Genomic DNA, 20,613 nt, shown 5'->3' with positions numbered 1-20,613 from the left:
CGGGATGGTCTACATCTGAACCTGAGGGGCACAAATATCCTGGGGGGGAGATTTGTTAGTGCGCTTTGGGGGGGTTTAAACTAATGCAGCAGGGGCATGGGAACCTGGATTGTAGTTTTAGGGTAAGTGAGAATGAGAGTATAGAGGTCAGGAGCACAGATTTGACGTCGCAGGAGGGGGCCAGTGTTCAGGTAGGTGGTTTGAAGTGTGTCTACTTCAATGCCAGGAGTATACGAAACAAGGTAGGGGAACTGGCAGCATGGGTTGTTACCTGGGACTTCGATGTTGTGGCCATTTCGGAGACATGGATAGAGCAGGGACAGGAATGGATGTTGCAGGTTCCGGGGTTTAGGTGTTTTAGTAAGCTCAGAGAAGGAGGCAAAAGAGGGGGAGGTGTGGCGCTGCTAGTCAAGAGCAGTATTACGGTGGCGGAGAGGATGCTAGATGGGGACTCTTCTTCCGAGGTAGTATGGGCTGAAGTTAGAAACAGGAAAGGAGAGGTCACCCAGTTGGGAGTTTTTTATAGGCCTCCTAATAGTTCTAGGGATGTAGAGGAAAGGATGGCGAAGATGATTCTGGATATGAGCGAAAGTAACAGGGTAGTTATTATGGGAGACTTTAACTTTCCAAATATTGACTGGAAAAGATATAGTTTGAGTACAATAGATGGGTCGTTTTTTGTACAGTGTGTGCAGGAGGGTTTCCTGAAACAATATGTTGACAGGCCAACAAGAGGCGAGGCCACGTTGGATTTGGTTTTGGGTAATGAACCAGGCCAGGTGTTGGATTTGGAGGTAGGAGAGCACTTTGGGGACAGTGACCACAATTCGGTGACGTTTACGTTAATGATGGAAAGGGATAAGTATACACCGCAGGGCAAGAGTTATAGCTGGGGGAAGGGCAATTATGATGCCATTAGACGTGACTTGGGGGGGATAAGGTGGAGAAGTAGGCTGCAAGTGTTGGGCACACTGGATAAGTGGGGCTTGTTCAAGGATCAGCTACTGCGTGTTCTTGATAAGTATGTACCGGTCAGACAGGGAGGAAGGCGTCGAGCTAGGGAACCGTGGTTTACCAAGGAAGTGGAATCTCTTGTTAAGAGGAAGAAGGAGGCCTATGTGAAGATGAAGTGTGAAGTTTCGGTTGGGGCGATGGATAGTTACAAGGTAGCGAGGAAGGATCTAAAGAGAGAGCTAAGACGAGCAAGGAGGGGACATGAGAAGTATTTGGCAGGAAGGATCAAGGAAAACCCAAAAGCTTTCTATAGGTATGTCAGGAATAAGCGAATGACTAGGGAAAGAGTAGGACCAGTCAAGGACAGGGATGGGAAATTGTGTGTGGAGTCTGAAGAGATAGGCGAGATACTAAATGAATATTTTTCGTCAGTATTCACTCAGGAAAAAGATAATGTTGTGGAGGAGAATGCTGAGCCCCAGGCTAATAGAATAGATGGCATTGAGGTACGTAGGGAAGAGGTGTTGGCAATTCTGGACAGGCTGAAAATAGATAAGTCCCCGGGACCTGATGGGAATTATCCTAGGATTCTCTGGGAGGCCAGGGAAGAGATTGCTGGACCTTTGGCTTTGATTTTTATGTCATCATTGGCTACAGGAATAGTGCCAGAGGACTGGAGGACAGCAAATGTGGTCCCTTTGTTCAAAAAGGGGAGCAGAGACAACCCCGGCAACTATAGACCGGTGAGCCTCACGTCTGTAGTGGGTAAAGTCTTGGAGGGGATTATAAGAGACAAGATTTATAATCATCTAGATAGGAATAATATGATCAGGGATAGTCAGCATGGCTTTGTGAAGGGTAGGTCATGCCTCACAAACCTTATTGAGTTCTTTGAGAAGGTGACTGAACAGGTAGACGAGGGTAGAGCAGTTGATGTGGTGTATATGGATTTCAGCAAAGCATTTGATAAGGTTCCCCACGGTAGGCTATTGCACAAAATACGGAGGCTGGGGATTGAGGGTGATTTAGAGATGTGGATCAGAAATTGGCTAGCTGAAAGAAGACAGAGGGTGGTGGTTGATGGGAAATGTTCAGAATGGAGTACAGTCACAAGTGGAGTACCACAAGGATCTGTTCTGGGGCCGTTGCTGTTTGTCATTTTTATCAATGACCTAGAGGAAGGCGCAGAAGGGTGGGTGAGTAAATTTGCAGACGATACTAAAGTCGGTGGTGTTGTCGATAGTGTGGAAGGATGTAGCAGGTTACAGAGGGATATAGATAAGCTGCAGAGCTGGGCTGAGAGGTGGCAAATGGAGTTTAATGTAGAGAAGTGTGAGGTGATTCACTTTGGAAGGAATAACAGGAATGCGGAATATTTGGCTAATGGTAAAGTTCTTGAAAGTGTGGATGAGCAGAGGGATCTAGGTGTCCATGTACATAGATCCCTGAAAGTTGCCACCCAGGTCGATAGGGTTGTGAAGAAGGCCTATGGAGTGTTGGCCTTTATTGGTAGAGGGATTGAGTTCCGGAGTCGGGAGGTCATGTTGCAGCTCTACAGAACTCTGGTACGGCCGCATTTGGAGTATTGCGTACAGTTCTGGTCACCGCATTATAGGAAGGACGTGGAGGCTTTGGAGCGGGTGCAGAGGAGATTTACCAGGATGTTGCCTGGTATGGAGGGAAAATCTTATGAGGAAAGGCTGATGGACTTGAGGTTGTTTTCGTTGGAGAGAAGAAGGTTAAGAGGAGACTTAATAGAGGCATACAAAATGATCAGGGGGTTGGATAGGGTGGACAGTGAGAGCCTTCTCCCGCGGATGGATATGACTGGCACGAGGGGACATAGCTTTAAACTGAGGGGTAATAGATATAGGACAGAGGTCAGAGGTAGGTTCTTTACGCAAAGAGTAGTGAGGCCGTGGAATGCCCTACCTGCTACAGTAGTGAACTCGCCAACATTGAGGGCATTTAAAAGTTTATTAGATAAACATATGGATGATAATGGCATAGTGTAGGTTAGATGGCTTTTGTTTCGGTGCAACATCGTGGGCCGAAGGGCCTGTACTGCGCTGTATTGTTCTATGTTCTATGTTCTATGTAACTTGCCACTGGTCAGCCCAAACCTAGATATTGTCCAGGTCTTGCTGCATTTGGATATGGACTGCTTCATTATCTGAAGAGTTGCGAATGGTGAACATTGTGCAGTCATCCGCAAACATGCCTACTTCTGACGTTATGATGGAAGGGTGGTCATTGATGAAGCAGCGGACGATGGTTGGGCCTAGGACACTACCCTGAGGAACTCCTGCAGTGATGTCCTGAAGCAGAGATGATTGACCTTAAACCACCAAAACCATCTTCCTTTGTGCCAGACATGACTCCAATCAGCAGAGAATTTTCCTCCCAGTAATATATTTATTGTCACAAGTAGGCGTACATTAACACTGCAATGAAGTTACTGTGAAAAGCCCCTAGTCGCCACATTCCGGCGCCTGTTCGGGTACGCAGGGAGAATTTAGAATGTCCAAAATTACCTAACAGAATGCCTTTTGGGACTTGTGGGAGGAAATCAGAGACCCCGAGGAAACCCAGGTAGACACAGGGAGAACGTGCAGACTCCGCAGACAGTGACCCAAACCGGGAATCAAATCAGGGACCCTGGAGCTGTGAAGCAATAGTGCTATTGTGCTACCGTGCTGTCCATTGACTCCAGCTTTGCCAAGGCTCCTTGAAACCATATTTGGTCAAATGCTGCCTTGATGTCAAGGGCAGTCACTCTCGCCTCACCTTTGGCATTCAGCTCTTTTGTCCATGTTTGAACCAAGACTGTAATGAGGTCAGGAGCTGAATGACTCTGGCAGAACCGAAACTGAACAGCCGCGAGCTGATTAAGTGCCGCTTGATAGCACTATTAATGACTCCTTCCATCGCTTTGCTGATGAGTAGACAATTGGCCGAGTTGGATTTGTCCTGTTTCTTGTGTACAGGACACACCTGGGCAACTTTCCACATTGCCAGATAGATGCCAGTGTTGTAGCTGTACTCGAACAGTTTGGCTAGGGCTGCGGCAAATTTAGGAGCACATGACTTCAGTACTATTACCACGATATTGTTAGGGCCCATAGCCTTTGCAGTATCCAGTGCCTTCAGCAGTTTCTTGATATCACGTAGAGTAAATCGTATTGGCTGAAGACTGACATCGGTGATGCTGGGGACCTCCAGAGGAGACAGAGATGGATCATCTACTCGGCACTTCTGGCTGAAGATTGTTGCGAATGTCTCAGCCTTGTCTTTTGCACATATGTGCTGGGCTCCTCCATCATGGAGGATGGGGATATTTGTCGGACCTCCTCCTCCAGCGAGTTGTTTTATTGTCCAACATCATTCACGGCTGGATATGGCAGGACTACAGAGTTTAGATCTAATGCGTTTGTTGTGGACTCGCTTAGCCCTGTCTATTACTTGCTGCTCATGCTGTTTGGCACACAAGTAGTCCTGTGTTGCACCTTAACCAAGTTGACACCTCATTTTTCAGTATGTTTGATGTTGCTCCTGGCATGCTCTTCTGCACTCTTTCCCAATAGCCTTGCAAACATTTCATTTCCAAGAGAAAGTTATTTTTGCATCCGCTTCCATCATCCTTTCGGCAGCAAATTTCACCTCGCAACTCCCTGCATAAAAAATAATAATCTTCCCTCTCTTCTTTTGCCAATTATTTCAAAAATAGGTTTCCTCTGGTGATTGAGTCTCCTGTTAGTGAAAGCAGGTGTCTCTTAATCTATTTTATCGAGACCTTTCATAATTTTGAATAAAATTACCAATATTCCCTTATAGCTTACCTGCTCAAAAGAGAACACATCCAGCTTCTCCAGTGTTTACACCAAATTGGTCTCTGATATCATTCTAGCAAATCTCTTCTGCACTCTCTCCAAGATTTTGGCATCCTTCCAAAAGAATGGTACCCAGATTTTGTTCAAGCTTAGGCCTAACTAGTGATTTGTAAAGAAATTAGAATAACTTCCTTTGCTTCATTAGGAACCTATCACCGTTATTAACAAGTCCTGCCATCTTCCAAAGATTTGTATATGTGAATTCCCAGATCTCGGTCCCTGCACCCCATCAATTACTTTTGCCCCTCATTTTTCCTTCCAAATTGTATCACTTCACACTTCTGCCATACATGTTCCCTTTTCACCAGTCTACACTTCCATGAAGGAGACAGTCCAACACTTCCAGGTGAAAAGGATGAACAAAAGATTTATAAGATGTTGCTGTATTTGTATAGCAGAGCAGGTGCGCACTGCATTTTGATTAGCATTTTCAGGTGTCGGTGCTCATTAACATGGTACGCCTCTTTTTCCAATGTCGATTAACAGTTCTATTGCCAGAAGCTGAACCTGGGAATTAACATGACTATGTGCTTAGCTCAGAACATGCAGTTCATTCACTACATGTTCAAATCACTGCAGCCATACTCAAAGTTTTACGGATTCCAAAGAACCAAGACTGTTGAAAAATATTTATAGTGGAGTTAGAAAACACAATTAAATGTACCAGTGACAAAAACATTTACATTTACACAATGATTTTGCTTCAATTTCACTTCTTACAAAAACTATATTATAAATTCAAGTACTTTTTAAAAATGCAAATTATACAACAATTTGAAGAAACTATATGAACAGTCAGAACTTGAAGCAAAAAACATGAGTTACAGATAATTCTAAGTAGGTAACTTCAGATTAAAAGTAAAGGAGCATTTATCTAATATGTACAGTCTATGACTATGGTTTCACTCTATGCTGGTCATTTCTTCTCTTCCCCCCCCCCCCCCTCCCCGCCCACAGTATTTTCATTCCAAGAAGGCAGGGATCATCACCTAAAGAGACAACAGAGGCAAGGGGATGACAAGACTATCTGGTTACAAGGCAGTTTATTGGGACAGCAACCCAGTTGCTCACCCCACCCCTCTTACCCCCAATGCCCCCTCACTCAGTACGTACCAGATATACAACCAATGAGCCAAATAACACTGTGAAGTCTGAAACGTCATGAACTTAAAGTCAGCCAAAAAATCTTTCATACACATGACACCTCTTGACAGTTACATTCTCATAAAACTGTCACATTTTTAACTGTCAATCAAACACAGGCAGTGAACATAGAACTTTACAGCGCAATACAGGACCTTCGGCCCTCGATGTTGCGCCGACCTATGAAACCACTCTAAAGCCCATCTACACTATTCCCTTATCGTCCATATGTCTATCCAATGACCATTTGAATGCCCTTAGTGTTGGCGAGTCCACTACTCTTGCAGGCAGGGCATTCCACGCCCTTACTACTCTCTGAGTAAAGAATCTACATTAAAGAAACCTATAGCCCTATAACACCACTTAATCTTGTCCAGACACTGAAAACCACTTCAAACAAAAGATATTACACAAAACTGTAAATCAAACAAAGATACTAGTCCCCATAAAGTTGAATATGCCCAGCCCACTGGGCTGAGTCCATTAATCATTCTTGAAAGTCTGCCAAGTATTCATAATGAGGCAATATGGTAACAGTATCAATAGAAGCAGCATTAACAGATTGCCAGATAAGGTCCCTTACTGTTTATTAGATAGTAAAATGTGAGATTCATTACTTAAGCCAATTGTTAGCACATAAGCTACTTGCAAAAGTAGTAACTGTTAATGAATACAATCTAAAAACTCTGAAATTATAGTTCACAGTAGTACATAAGCCAATCCAGAAGTGCTCAATTCAATTTGAAACAACCCATTTTTGCTACTTCAAGTGGATATGAACCCTTCACACAAACCCATCCTTAGATTTTGCACCACATCACCATTATTAATCAGACTGGATGAGAAACAGAGACACAATAAAATAGTAAAATGTGATCAAAATTATGTCCACATATTGTCAGTCCATTTTCACTGCGGGACGTGGGCTTCCCTGGCTAGGCCAACATTCATTATCCGTCGTTAATTGCACTTAAGATGGTGGTGAGCTTCCTTCTTGAACTGCTGCAGTCCATGTGGTGCAAGTACACTCAGTTTCGGGGGTTGGGGGTGGCAGAGTTCCAGGATTTTGACCAAGCGACAGTGAAAGAACACTGATATATTTCCAAGTCAGATGACATTCCAGGGCGATATTCCAATATTTCTGCCTCTCTGGTCCTTCTAGATGTAGTGGTCCTGGATTTGGATGGTGCTGCCTATGGAGCCTTGGTGAGTTCCTGCAGTGCATCTTGTAGATGGTACACAATGCTGCCACTGTTCGGTAGTTGGGATGAATGTTTCTGAAAGGGATGGTAATCTAGTAGGCTGCTTTGTCCCAGATGGTGTTAAGTTTCTTGTGTTGTTGCTACACTCATCCAGGCAAGTGGAAAGTTTTGGGGAGTCAGATGAGCTACTTGCCACAGAATTTCTCACCTCTGATCTGCTCTTGCAGCCACAGTATTTTAAGTACCTGCCCCTTTACCTCTTCCCTGCTCACAGCCCAAGGGACTAAACACCCTTTCCAACCAGGGGCTGGTTAGCACACTGGGCTAACTCGTTGGCTTTTAAAGCAGACCAAGGCAGGCCAGCAGCACGGTTCGATTCCCGTATCAGCCTCCCCGAACAGGCGCTGGAATGTGGCGACTAGGGGCTTTTCACAGTAACTTCATTGAAGCCTACTTGTGACAATAAGCGATTTTCATTTTCATTTCCATGTTGTGAGGCAGCGCTTCACATGCACCTCTTTCAATCTGGTCTAATGCATTTGCTGCTCCCAATGCAGCCTACTCTATGTTGGAGATTCTAAACGCAATCTGGGTGACCCGGTAGCACAGTGGTCAGCACTGCTGCCTCAGTGCCAGGACAGCCTTCCTGCACTCTTCATTCAACCAGGGTTGATCCCCAGACTGGTTGATAATGGGAGAGTGAAGACATATGCCAGGCTACAAGGTTACAGATCGTGGTTAACAATTCTGCTGTTGCTGATGGTCCAAACATTACATAAATGAAACAAAACTGCGGCGGTTGTAAAAATTGAAATAGAGCCACCAGAATATTGATTGCAATACAAAACCATATAGTTACAAATCACAAACGTATTACAGGTGAAAGCCAAACAGCTTATTAATATGTCCATACCAAAACTTCCAAGTCCTATTGTTCCTTTTCCTATTCTCAATTGAATTTCAAATAATTTTCTACAGATATCCTTCATATGCCATTAAGTTACACATCACCTCTCAAGCATCTTTCAAGATTGAAAAACCCAAGTTTCCCCAATCTTTTTCAGTAATTCAAACTATTGACATTAAGCTCATGGCTTTTCTCTGCAAGTTTTTGATTCTGTAGTATGCCCCTTGTACCTTGGTAACCATAACTCTAGGTGTGATCTGACCAGAACTACACAGTTTGATCACAACTTCATCTGAATTTATTTTATTGTTTTGGCTATATAGTTCATTATTTCATTAATCGCCATTCTGCATTGGATAGTCATCTACGGAGACTCTCAAGTATCTTTCAAGTTTACCTGCAGTTGTTTCAGCACCTGGCCTGCCACCTTTCTATCCTATATTCAGTACTTGCCTGCATTAAATTTCATCACTATTTACTTGCTGCAAATTGTTGTTCTGCGAATACAATGTTGATACAACGGAAAGATCAGCCATGATCTTATGAATAGCAGCGCAGGCACGAGGGGCCAGGTGGCCTACTCCTGCTCAGAGTTCTTATGTTCTTATTGTACAAAATACCCCAGAAAATTTACTTGTCAAAAGATTCTGTAAGTCTTGAAAATGTTTTTCAGGCCTGCCAAGTTGATGATACCTAATGAAACAACAAAAGGCTGCTGGCAAATGAACACAAGGAAATAAAAATCACATCATAAACCTTCAAGAGTCTCAATGGCACAACATTCCAAACAGTACGTCACTCTTATTTTAGGTGGCTATATCAACCATTTTACAAAACTAAGCAGGACACTGCAGTTTTGTCAACAGTCTTACAATCCCAAAGATACTTTCCTAAGACTTCTCTTTGATCAGCCTATTTGATTAACTTTCAGCTATATACAATAGTGGTAACTCAATTTTGTTTTCGGTCTTAATTTGTTTTTTCTTCCCTCCCAGGCAGTGCATTCCAGACTGTCACCACCCTCTGGATAAAAATGTTTTTCCTCAAATCCCCCTTAAGCCTCCTGCCCCTGACCTTGTGTCCCCTCGTAACTACCCTTCAACTAAGGTGAATAGCAGCTCCCGATCCACCCAGTCCATACCCCTCATAATCTTGTACACCTCGATCAGGTCACCCCTCAGTTTTCTCTGCTCCAGCGAATACAACCCAAGCCTATCCAACCTCTCTTCAAAACTAACTTAAATCCCAGGCAACATCCTGGCAAATCGCCTCTGCGCCCCTTCCAGTGCAATCACATCCTTCCTATAATGTGGCGACCAGAATTGCACACAGTGCTCCAGCTGTGGCCTCAACAAAGTTTTATAAAACCCCAACTTGACCTGCCTGCTTTTGTAATCTATGCCTCGATTGATAAAGGCAAATGTCCCATACGCCTTTTTCACCGCCCTATTAACCTGCCCTTCTGCCTTCAGAGATCTATGGACAAACACTCAGAGGTCCCTTTGTTCCTCGGAACTTCCCGGTGTCAAGCCATTCATTGAATACTTCCTATTCACATTACTACTTCCTTTTCCGGGTTAAATTCCATCTGCAACTTTTCTGTCCATTTGACCATCCAGTCTGTGGGAAAATATTGTAACTGTGGGTAAAGCTTGTATTGTTCTGAGTCAAGGTCAGATTATAGATTTGCAGTTTGACAGTGATAAGTAAAATGTTACACCAGCCTTTCAGGATCCAGGCTGCAAATGTACACATCCAGTGAGTTAGATACCAGTGAGCGTGCTTGTAGGGAGCACCATTCAGAAGTCGCAATTCAAAATGTGTAAGCCAATTAGGGGCAGAGAGGGGGGGGGGGGGTACCAGAAAGTGCAGGTAAAAAGTTCTTGTTGCACTTGATGCTCTCTCTCTCTCTTCTTTGTTCTCTTTCCATTGTTCTGTTTTTGGCCCTGCTGGGCTTTTGTTTCTATTTCAAAATGTACTAACCAAGTATGACAAATAAATCGCAAACTAACACAGACACCGCGTCTCTTATTAGAAAATAAGAGATCCTATCTTCCTGCAAGCTCAACCTCACTGTTAACCACCCGGTCAATCTTTGTGTTAATCGCAAACTTACTGATCCTACCTCCCACGTCGTTTATATGAATGACAACAATAGGGGACCTAGCACAGATCCATGTGGTACACCACTGGCTTCCAGTCACTAAAGCAGCTGTGTGTCATCACCCTCTGTTTACTACAGCTAAGCCAATTTTGAATCCAACTTATCAAGTTACGCTGTATACCATGTACATTTGCCTTCTTTTGGGGCAGCACGGTGGTACAGTCGTTAGCACTATTATCTGCGTGCCAGGGTTCGATTCCAACCACGGGCGACTGTCTGTGTGGAGTTTGCACATTCTCTCCGAGTCTGCGTTGTTTGCTCCAGTTTCCTCCCACAGTCCAGAAATTTGCAGGTTAGGTGGATTGGCCATCGTAAATTGCCCCTCCAAGTATCCAAAGGTCAGGTGGAGTTACAGGGATAGGGCAGTGATTGGGTGGTCTTTCGAATGGTCGGTACAAACCAATGGGATGAATGGCCTCCTTCTGCACTCTGAGGATTCTTACATTCTAGGGCAAGTCTCCCATCTGGGGCCTTGTCCTGACCTTTGCTGAAACCCATGTAAACTACATAAACTGCACTATCCTCATCTACACACCTGGTCACGTGCAAAAAATTCAATCACATTTGTCGGCATGAGCTTCCTCTGACAAAGCCATGCTGACTGTTCCTGATCAAACATTGCTTCTCCAAGTGGAGATAGATTCCCTCATTCAGAATTTTCTCCAAAAGTTTTCCTACCAATGATGTGAAGAGACTCACTGGTCTGTAGTTCCCTGGTGTATTGCTACAACCATTCTTAAATAATTAGCGGTCTCCAGCCCCCTGGCACCTCGTGGCCACAGAGGAATTAAAAATTCGGGTCAGAGTCCCTGCAATCTCCTCATTCACCTCCCACAGCATCCTGGACACAATTCATCCGGAGATTTCTCCACTTTTAAGTCTGCCAACACCTTGTCACGACAATTTGCTCAAGAACCTCAGTCTCTCTCCCAGAGTTCCATATCTACCTATGGTGAACCACTGTATTAGGGGATGTAAGGTAGGACCTGCACTACAGGTTCGCCGGTAGCCCCTGCTGGCTGGCTCTGCCCACTAAGAACTGTATAAATATGCATGACCTCCATTATCCTGCCATTTCACCAGCTGCAGCAGGAGGCCATGCATCTGACTGCAATAAAGCCACAGTTGTACCCAATCTGCGTCTTTGTGCAATTGATTGCGCATCACTACCTCCTCATTCTCTTGGGTGAAGGCAGGTGTGAAGTATTCGCTCAACACTCCTCCCCCCGTCAAATTAGTTTAAACTACTCCCAACAGCACTAGCAAACCCACCAGCAAGGATGTTAGTCCCGCTCTGGCTCAGATGTAGACCGTCCCCCTTGTACAGGTTCCACCTTCCCCAGAACCGGTCCCCAGTGGTCCAAGAATCTAAAACCCTCCCTCCTGCGTCAACTCTTAAAGCCACGCATTCATCTGGACTAGTCTCCTATTTCTGTACTTGCTAGCACGTGGCACTGGGAGTATTGCAGAGATTACAACCAGAGAGATCCAGCTTTTTAGTCTACTGCCTAACTCCCCAAATACTTCATGCAAGACCTCTTTCTACCTATGGCATTGGTACCAACATGTATGACCTCTGCCTTCTCATCCTCCCCCTTCAGTATGCCCTGCAGCCGTTCAGTGACATCCCGGACCTTGGAACACATCACCCTGGAGTCACGTTGACGGCCACAGTATCGTCTATCTGTTCCCCTGATGATAGAATCCTCTCACTCTTGCTCATCCTCGCTGTACAGATAGACTGCACGTGGTTCCAGAAACTTCACACTGACCGCACTCCCTAAAGGAACCAGCCTCATACCAGTCTCCAAAATTGAATACCGATTTGCGAGCAGGGCCCCGGGACTCCTGAACTACCTGCCTGTTTTTCTTGGACTGCTTGGTGTAATCCATTCCCTTCTTTAAATCCCTTCAGCCACGGTGTGACCACCTCTCTAAAAGAGCTTCCACGATGCTCTCCGACTCACGGATGCTCCAGCCACCATTCCAGCTCGGAAACCCGAGCTCCCAGCAGCTGCATCTGGACACTCTTCCTGCACTCATGCTGGGCCCGGGGACTGGAAATGATCCCAGATTCCCACATGGTGCAAGAGGAGCAGACCACAGTTTTAAGCTCTCCTGTCATGACTAAACCCTTTAAATTTAAAACTTTAGAAGACTATTATATTTGTTATATATATGAATCCCCCACGCTCCGAGGACAGGTGGGCAATGAAAGGAGCACTCGCCCCCTCCTCACTGAACTCCCTCAGTTACAAAACTCCTACTTTAGCACCCTAATGCAGCCCAAAGTTAGCACTCCAGTGCAAATAAAGTCAGCACTGTAAGATGGAGGCGTGGGCAGTTTTAACTGGCTTAATCCAGTTATCTAATTAACAAGTTGCAGCTGCAAGCAGAGCCCGAGTGACTGCTGGTTTAAAACTCACCTTCTTTCAGCAACTTAAATTAATTTACGAAATAAAGGACTAGACACTAGATAGAAATGAACCCTTAATGTCCCTCAAGTCACCAAACTCCCAGTTTAGCACTCAAATGCAGCCCAAAGTCAGCACTCGGCGCAAACCAGTTGCAGAAACTGAGCTCTGGGTTTCAAGCCCAAAAGGCAGCTGGAGTCACCGTGGCACACCCGCAAAGCCGAGAGCTACATGGATAGCACATTCAGAGAAATGGAGCAAGGAGGCAGAAAGCGAATGGATGACCACCAGGCAGCCCAAGAGAACCAAACAGATAGTGCAGGAATCTTCCATTTGCTAATGGGTGTTGGTTCCTCAAAAGGAGTGCCGTCAGAGCCAGGTTCATGGCACGACAAGCAGCTCAGCTGTACAGGAGGTTAGAAAGAAGGCGAGAAGAGCAGTGGCGATATGTGAGCCGTTTGTCAAGGGTTAAGATGGGCATTGCTGTGGCCATGCAATTTCAGGATGGTAAGGTACCTCCCTGATGCCAGGGTCAAGGATGTCATGACGCAGCTGCAGGACATACTTCTGGGGGAGGGTGAAAAGATAGTGGTCATGATTCATGTTGGTACAAATAACTTAGGTTAGGAAAGGGGAAACAGTCCTGAAATCAGATTTCTGGAAGCTAGGAAGGAGGTTGAAAAGCAGGACCTGTAAAGCAATTACCTCAAGTTACTTTCAGTCTCATGTGTTAGTGAGCATAAAAATAGGAGAACTGAGCGATTGAACACTTGGTTGGAGAGCTGGTGGCTGGTGTAGGAGGGAGGACATCAGATTGCTACGGCATTGGGGCCAGTGGGACATGTCGCATGTTAGCAAGATTGGAACTAACATCTCACAGGGCGATTTGACAAAGCTGTTGGGAGGGTTTACACTAGATTGACAGAGGGTTGGGCCTGAGAGGGAACTCAGGTTAGAGAAGCGAAACAGATAATAGTAGAAAGCAAAATAGAAGTCAGATGAAGCACAGGCATGCATCAAATAGGAACAAAATGTTAAAAAAGCAGAATTAAAGACACTGTATCTGAATAAAAAAATGATTTGAATGCACAAATTAAGGTAAATGGCTATGATTTAATTGCCACCAAAGGCTACAGGGTGACCAAGATTAAGAACTGGATAGTCAAGTATATTTGACATGCAGGAGAGATGGGCAAATAGGAAAAGGGGTTGATATAACATTCTTAGTAAGATATGAGATCAGTACATTAGTAAAAAAGGATCAAGATTAGTTTTGGTGGAGCTAAGAAACAGCTTTAAATGGGCAGCAAACAATGGTGGGAGTTGTTTATGGACCAAACAGTAACAGTAATGCTGGGCACAGTATATATCAGGAAATTACAGATGCATGTAACATGTGTAAAAAGTAATAATGGGTGACTTCATTTTACATGTAGATTGGATTAACCAAATCAGCACCAATGCACTGGAGGAGTAATTCCTGGAATGTGTAATAGATGAATTTCTGGAATATTATGTTGAGCAGCTAATTAGGGGTTGGGCTATTTTGGATTTAGTGTGTAATGAGAAAGGGCTAATTAATAACATTGCTGTGAAAGGACCCTTTGGAAAATAGTGACAATAGGATAAATTTGAATGTTATATAGTTCATTCTGAACCTCAAATCTGAAGAAAGGAAATTATGACGGTATGAGTAGCATTTTGGCTACGGTGGATTGAGAAAGATTTGACAGTAAACAGGCAACAGTTAATGTTTAAAGAAAAACTACACAGTCTACAATAGATATACATTTATCTAAGGCACAAACGCACAAAGGGAAAGGTAACTGTGGTTCACAAAATAAGTTAAAGGCCGCATTAGATCAAAGGAAGTGCCAGAAAAAAGTGGCACGCCTGAGAATTGGGGACAATTTGGAACCCAGCAAAGGAGGACTAAGAAACTGATTAAAGGAAAAATAGAATATATAGGACAAATGCAGGCCCATTACAGATGGGTACAGAATAATTTATTGTAGAGAACAGGGAAATGGCAGAGACACTAACAGTTACTTTGCTTTTGTCTTCATGGAAGAAGATAAAGAAAATCTCCCAGAAATACTCAGCAACTAAATGACTTGTGAAACTGAGGACCAAATAAATTAGTACGAGGAAAGAGGTAGCACTTAAAAGTTAACTGGATTGGAAGTTGATAAATCCCCTGGATCAGATGAGCTTCATCCCAGAGTGTTGAAGGAGACAGCTAGAGGGGTAGTGGGTATATTGGCGGTTATCTTACAATTTCTTTCTCTTCATGTGGACTGGCAAGTAGCAAATGTAACCCCACTATATAAAGAGGAAGAGGAAGAATGAAGAACTACATACCTGTTAGTTTGACGTTAGTAGTAGGGAAAGTGTTAGAATCTATTCTAAAGGATGTGATAACTGGACATTTAGGAAAAAATTGTAAAACTGGAGAGTCAACATAGATTTACAAAAGGCATATCTGACAAACCTTTTTTTGAGGCTGTTACTTGTAGCGTTGAGGAAAGGAAAACCAGTGGATGTGGTGTATTTGTATTTTCCAAAGACAGTTATAAAAGTCCCACACAGGAGATTAGTAAATAGGATTAGAGTGCATGAAATTGGGGAAAATGTAATATTATGGATTGAAAATTGGTTAACAGGCAGAGAGTAGGAATAAACAGATTATTCTCAGGATGGCCCACAGCTATCCAATCTTGATAAATGATTTGGATGTGGGGACCAATGTAATATTTCCAAATATTCTGATGACACCAAACTGGGTGGGTACATGAGGATGAAGAAGGCTTCAAGAGAACTTGGACAGGCTATGTGAATGGGCTTGAATATAGCAAATGGAATATGTAAATACGTGTGAAGGTATAGAATTAGTTCAGGAGGAGGCCATTCGGCTCATCGAGTCTGCAGTGACCCTCTAAAAGAGCACATTACCTAGGTCCACTCACCCACCCCAACTAACTGGCATACCCTTGGACACCAAGGGCAATTTAGCATTGCAAATCCACCTAACCTGCATATCTTTGGACTGTGGGAAGAAACACCAGGAAGAAACCCTCGCAGACACAGGGAGAAAGTGCAAACCCCAGACAGTCACCCAAGGCCAGAATTGAACCGGGTCCCTTGCTCTGAGGCAGCAGTGCTAACCACTGTGCCACCAATTATGGTCGAAAGAAAACACAAGAATATCTCTTAAATACTGACAGGTTGGGAAGTGCGGATGTCCAAAGTGACCTGGGTTTCCTTGTTCATGAGTCATAGGATTTACAGTGCATCAACAACAAAAAAAAAGAATTTACAGTGCAGAGTCCATTCGGCCCGTCGAGTCTGCACCGGCCCTTGGAAAGAGCATAAGCCCACACCTCCACCCTACCCCCGTAACCCAGTAATCACCTAACCCTCACTAAGGGCAATTTATCATGGCCAATCCATCTAACCTGCACATCTTTGGACTATGGACGAAACCAGAGCACCTGGAGGAAACCCACACAGACATGGGGAGAAAATGCAAACTCCACACAGTCACCAGAGGCTGGAATTGAACCTGGATCCTTGGAGCTGTGAGACAGCAGTGTTAACCACTGTGCCAACATGCCGCTCACATTAGAAGTTAGCATGTAGGTGCAGCAAGTAGGAAAGCAGATGTTATGTTGGCCTGATTTCTTGGTACAGTTGTATAAAACAGTGTTGAGACCTCACCTGGAGTATTCTGCACAGTTTTGGTCCCCTTATCTAAGGAGGGATATAATTACCATGGAGGGAGTGCAACACAGCATTATCAGATTCATCCCCGAGTTGGCAGAATTTTCTTAGGAGGATGGATTGAGGAGGCTGCATCTGTAGTCCCTGGAGCTTTGAAGAATGAAGGGTGATTTCTTTGAAACTTAGATAATTCTTACAGGACGTGACAGGGTGGGCGTAGATAAGAGGCTTCCCCTGCTGTTGAGTCGAGATGAGGAGTAATTTCGTCCCTCAGAGGCTGGTAAATCTTTGGAATTCTCTAACCCAGAGGACATTGGTAGCTCAATCATTGAGCTTGTTCAATACAGAAATCAATAGATTTCAGGAGCTAATTACATCAAGGGATATGGAAATAGCATGGGAGAATGGTGTTGATAGAGATAATCATTCATGATCTAATAGAATGGCGAAGCAGGCTCACTGGGTTGAATATCCTATTTCTGTTCCAATACATATTGTTCTGGTAAGCGAGCTTTTGAAGCATAATGACCTCACAAGTATTAAACTGCTGGAGTAAAAGGGAAAGGAGGACAACCGGAAGGATACAAAATCTTATAGCTCAATTATAAGGGCAACCAAGAGATCGGGAGTTTTACTTTGGAGAGATATAGACTTACAGCAGAAATAAATGAGGTTAAGTGAGGAAATGGATGCAGTCTTGTTAGAAATGCATTTGAAAGGGGCATGCATAGGAATAGAAATCATGCCATAAAATCTGTAAGAATGTTTTCTTGAGAGTCACCAGCCTCCACAAACTATCAAGACATGATTGTGACCAAGAGTTTAAATTCTTGGGAAGCTGGCATTCCCAGTTTTGGGTGTCAAATTTCTAGCTAGCTGTGACTAGGGCAAGTTATGGGCAATAAGGATCTCTGGAACTTGGGGAGTTTGGGAGTCATACAGGAATTTCTCACATTTTTCCTTAAACTAAATTTGGCAAGCACTATTTTATCCTGTTCCAAGTGATAACGTAGTCAGTGAGTAAAATGTACAAGATTAAAATGATCACTTAAAAATAGCAACATATTCAAGTACTAATAGTTCCACGAAGGAGTCACTAGCCTGAAACGCTAAATTTTTTTCTCTCCACAGATGCTACTAGGCCCGAGTATTTGCAACCTTTTTCTTTGTTTTTATTACAGGGTTACACTGTTGACTGAATTGTTAGGTTTGGTGCAACTGATGGCACCTTTTCACACGAAGAAGCCAGCAGCCTGACAAAGCCAGGTGTTATGTTTAATACCGATGGTTGGTGCTTTTTCTGCATAAACTGTACACAAAACAGTATTTGTACTTTTACAGGCCAATGCAATTTTCTATCCGTTGGAGAGAGAAAGGCTTTTTCAGCAAGCAGAAAGTGTATCAGCATCTGTTTTCCTGTCCTTGACAGGGTGCTCAGTTGCTGCATTACACTATCTATTCTAGTGAGTCACATATGGGGCAACATGGTGGCACAGTGGTTAACACTGCTGTCTGACAGCAGGTTCAATTCCAGCCTTGGGTGACTGTGTGAAGTTTTAACACTCTCCCCATGTCTGCATAGGTTTCCTCCAAGTGCTCCGGTTTCCTCCCACAGACAAAAGATGCGCAGGGGAGATGGATTGGCCATGCTAAAATTGCCCCTTCCAAAGATCAAAGATGGGTAGGTTAGGTGGGGTTATGGGGATAGGGCCAGGAGCGGGCCTAGGTAGGGTGTTCTTTCAGAGTGCCGATGCAGACCCGATGGGCCGAATGGCCCCCGTGCACTGCACTGTAGGAATTCAATGCTTCGATACCAACTAGCTTAATTACCTATCTTTATTGCTCAAGTTATGAATGCAAGTGAAAGATGGGATTCAAGTTTTCAATAATCTGCTATTGAAGGCAATGCTCCAAAGACCACACATAAAAAAGGGAGTTTGAGAGAAATGTTGTAGAGGTTCCGTAAACGATTTGGTTTGTAAAGCTGGCAGCAAACAATGTGCTTGTTATACCACATCTTGTTATACAAAGCAGAGTAAAATATTTCAGACATACACTTACACAAACTCTAACAAAGGGTACTCGACCTGGAAATTAACGGTTTCTTGCTCACAGATGCTGCCAAACTATGCATTTCCAGCATTTTGTTTTTATTTCATAGTTCCAACAACTGCAGTACTTTTTATACTTACACAATTGTCAATTCATATTTTTACAACGCATGGTGCACGTTTCAGCGAGTCACCAGCATCTACAAGTGTGCTGAAGCACCAGCTTCAACTCCCCGAGTCTATGGAACCAACACACACACGCACAGTTGAACCAGCAGGAACATATTTGCAGCTAAATGACATCCCTTGAGAATATTACCATTGTTAAATAACGTGTTAAATAATGATTCTCCTATTACACTTCTAAACCTTGTGTCACACTCTTAACTGATCACTCATGAAAAGGCTGATTAACGATGCTGAGCATTACCAGCTTAGCTTTCCACAACATAAGGTAACATATGGGGCTACGAAATTTAATCCAGATACACCACTGATTTCATTCCGCAGACGAGTACCACAACAATATCACAAACTACAGCTATAATCTAACCTCTCCCAGTGCCTGAACCTCAAAAGGTAAACATATACAGGGGAACAGTACCAGTTATAAGACCTCCATACATACCTTAAATTGCAAATACTCGATTAAGAATGCCATGTCTTCAAAATTAGTGGAGTACATTTCCAATGGCGTCGCTATGATCTGGTACTATAAGTAACAGGAAGCTAAACATTGTGCGCATTGGTTTCCCAGAGGGACGCTATTCACAGCTGGGAGCTTCCTTAAGGAAACAAGCCGTAAGCCTCAAGTAGTACAAGACACATAACGGATGTGCTGCAGCTGCTTTTACATTCTCCTAAGACTACAAGTCCGTGCTATTTACTGTGTAATAATAACTCCCCTTACCATAGCTTTAGGCAGACTCAAACCCGAATTGTAATCTATGCCAGAAATCTCGCCCCACGCTTTCGGAGATCTAAATCACAATAAAACTAACATATAAATTAAAAAATACAAACTCTCCCCACGTCTGCAACTGAGCGGCTGCTCTTTGCAGCAACTGCGAGGTTGAATAGAGGCGGTTATAAAGAGGAGGAAATTGTTTCCCATCACTTGTGGCTCTATCTAACCAGTTCTGGCGATGTGGCTGTCAGGGCCTAAAGGAGAGGAAGATGAGAGCTGCAGGCCAGACTGTGCAGCAAGAGTGGGTGCCCGAGCCCGGCGGCTGGGCTCCATGTCCGCCCCCCTCACCTGGACTTTCTGCAGCGCCGAGAAGCGGATGTCATGTACAAAGGGATTCCTGACCGGCGGCAGCCGAGCCCGCGTCTCCTCATCACCCGCAGCGCCGCTTCCTTTCGCTGAGCGGTGTCCTCTCCTCGACATCCTCATGTTCGGTGGACAGCCGCCAGGCCACTCGGGAGGGAGGGTGGATGGCCGCCTAGCTTGGAGAGGACGCCGTGCCCGAGTTCGCTCCTGCCGCTCTCAGCCGTGGCGCAGTTATCGCCGCCCTCCCACCTCCTCTTCCTCGCGCGCGCGCGCCCCAAGGGCGGGCGGGGTCTCCGCCGGGCCGCGCGCGCGCTCCCGTCCCGTCAGAACCGGAGCTCGCGCGTTAGAGCTCACACACACACCCCCTGTGCAACTTGGTCAACTCCAGAGGATGCTCCGGGAAGGATAAAGTCAAAGAGAGCGTGTGATGTAGAGAAACAAAATGCGCGTCGTTGGGAGATCCCCTCTTCTATTGAGCCCCATTTGTCACCAGTATTGGAATAGAAATTTGGCCGATCTATGCTCCTCTCTTCACTACTACCTTTCTGCAGTAGCTGGTGAATATTCTTTCTTTGTGGACTAGCTAGGAGATTTTAACTTGCTATTACTTTTGCTGTGTAAATTAATAATTATTCACAACTATTTGATTAATTAAACAGGCATGGCTGGTGTGGTAAACCACTGTTGTACATATATTAGGAGATGTACGGTAAGACCCTGTACTACTGGTACAGCAGTAGTCCCTGCCTGCTGGCTCCACCCAGTAGGCGGAGTATAAATATGTGTGTCCTCCGTACAGCAGCCATTTCGCCAGCTGCTGTGGGAGGCCACACATCTTAGAGTAATGAAGCCTCAGTTGTATTCAACTCTCATCTTTGTCCAATTGATCGTGCATCAC

General features: G+C 44.4%; 1 protein-coding gene across 4 annotated transcripts in view; it reads right to left on the bottom strand.

The window, feature by feature from the left end:
- LOC140425341 (lysophosphatidylcholine acyltransferase 1-like) overlaps positions 1–19,978 on the bottom strand; it is a 260,484-nt gene extending 240,506 nt beyond the window's left edge. For 3 of the 4 annotated variants that reach the window (XM_072509500.1, XM_072509502.1, XM_072509503.1), the window contains exon 1: positions 19,701–19,978. In XM_072509500.1, coding sequence (XP_072365601.1) covers positions 19,701–19,838 — 138 coding nt within the window. In that variant the 5' untranslated portion in view covers positions 19,839–19,978. Of the gene's footprint in view, positions 1–19,073; positions 19,155–19,700 lie in introns of those variants that run through there. The other variant, XM_072509501.1, reaches the window with a different exon arrangement.
- Positions 19,979–20,613: the final 635 nt, after the last annotated feature.

This window comes from Scyliorhinus torazame, chromosome 6, assembly GCF_047496885.1.
Source record: "Scyliorhinus torazame isolate Kashiwa2021f chromosome 6, sScyTor2.1, whole genome shotgun sequence".
Classification (NCBI taxonomy): Eukaryota; Metazoa; Chordata; class Chondrichthyes; order Carcharhiniformes; family Scyliorhinidae; genus Scyliorhinus; species Scyliorhinus torazame.
Note: the sequence above shows the minus strand (reverse complement) of the source record. Positions and strands in the feature narration are given on the sequence as shown.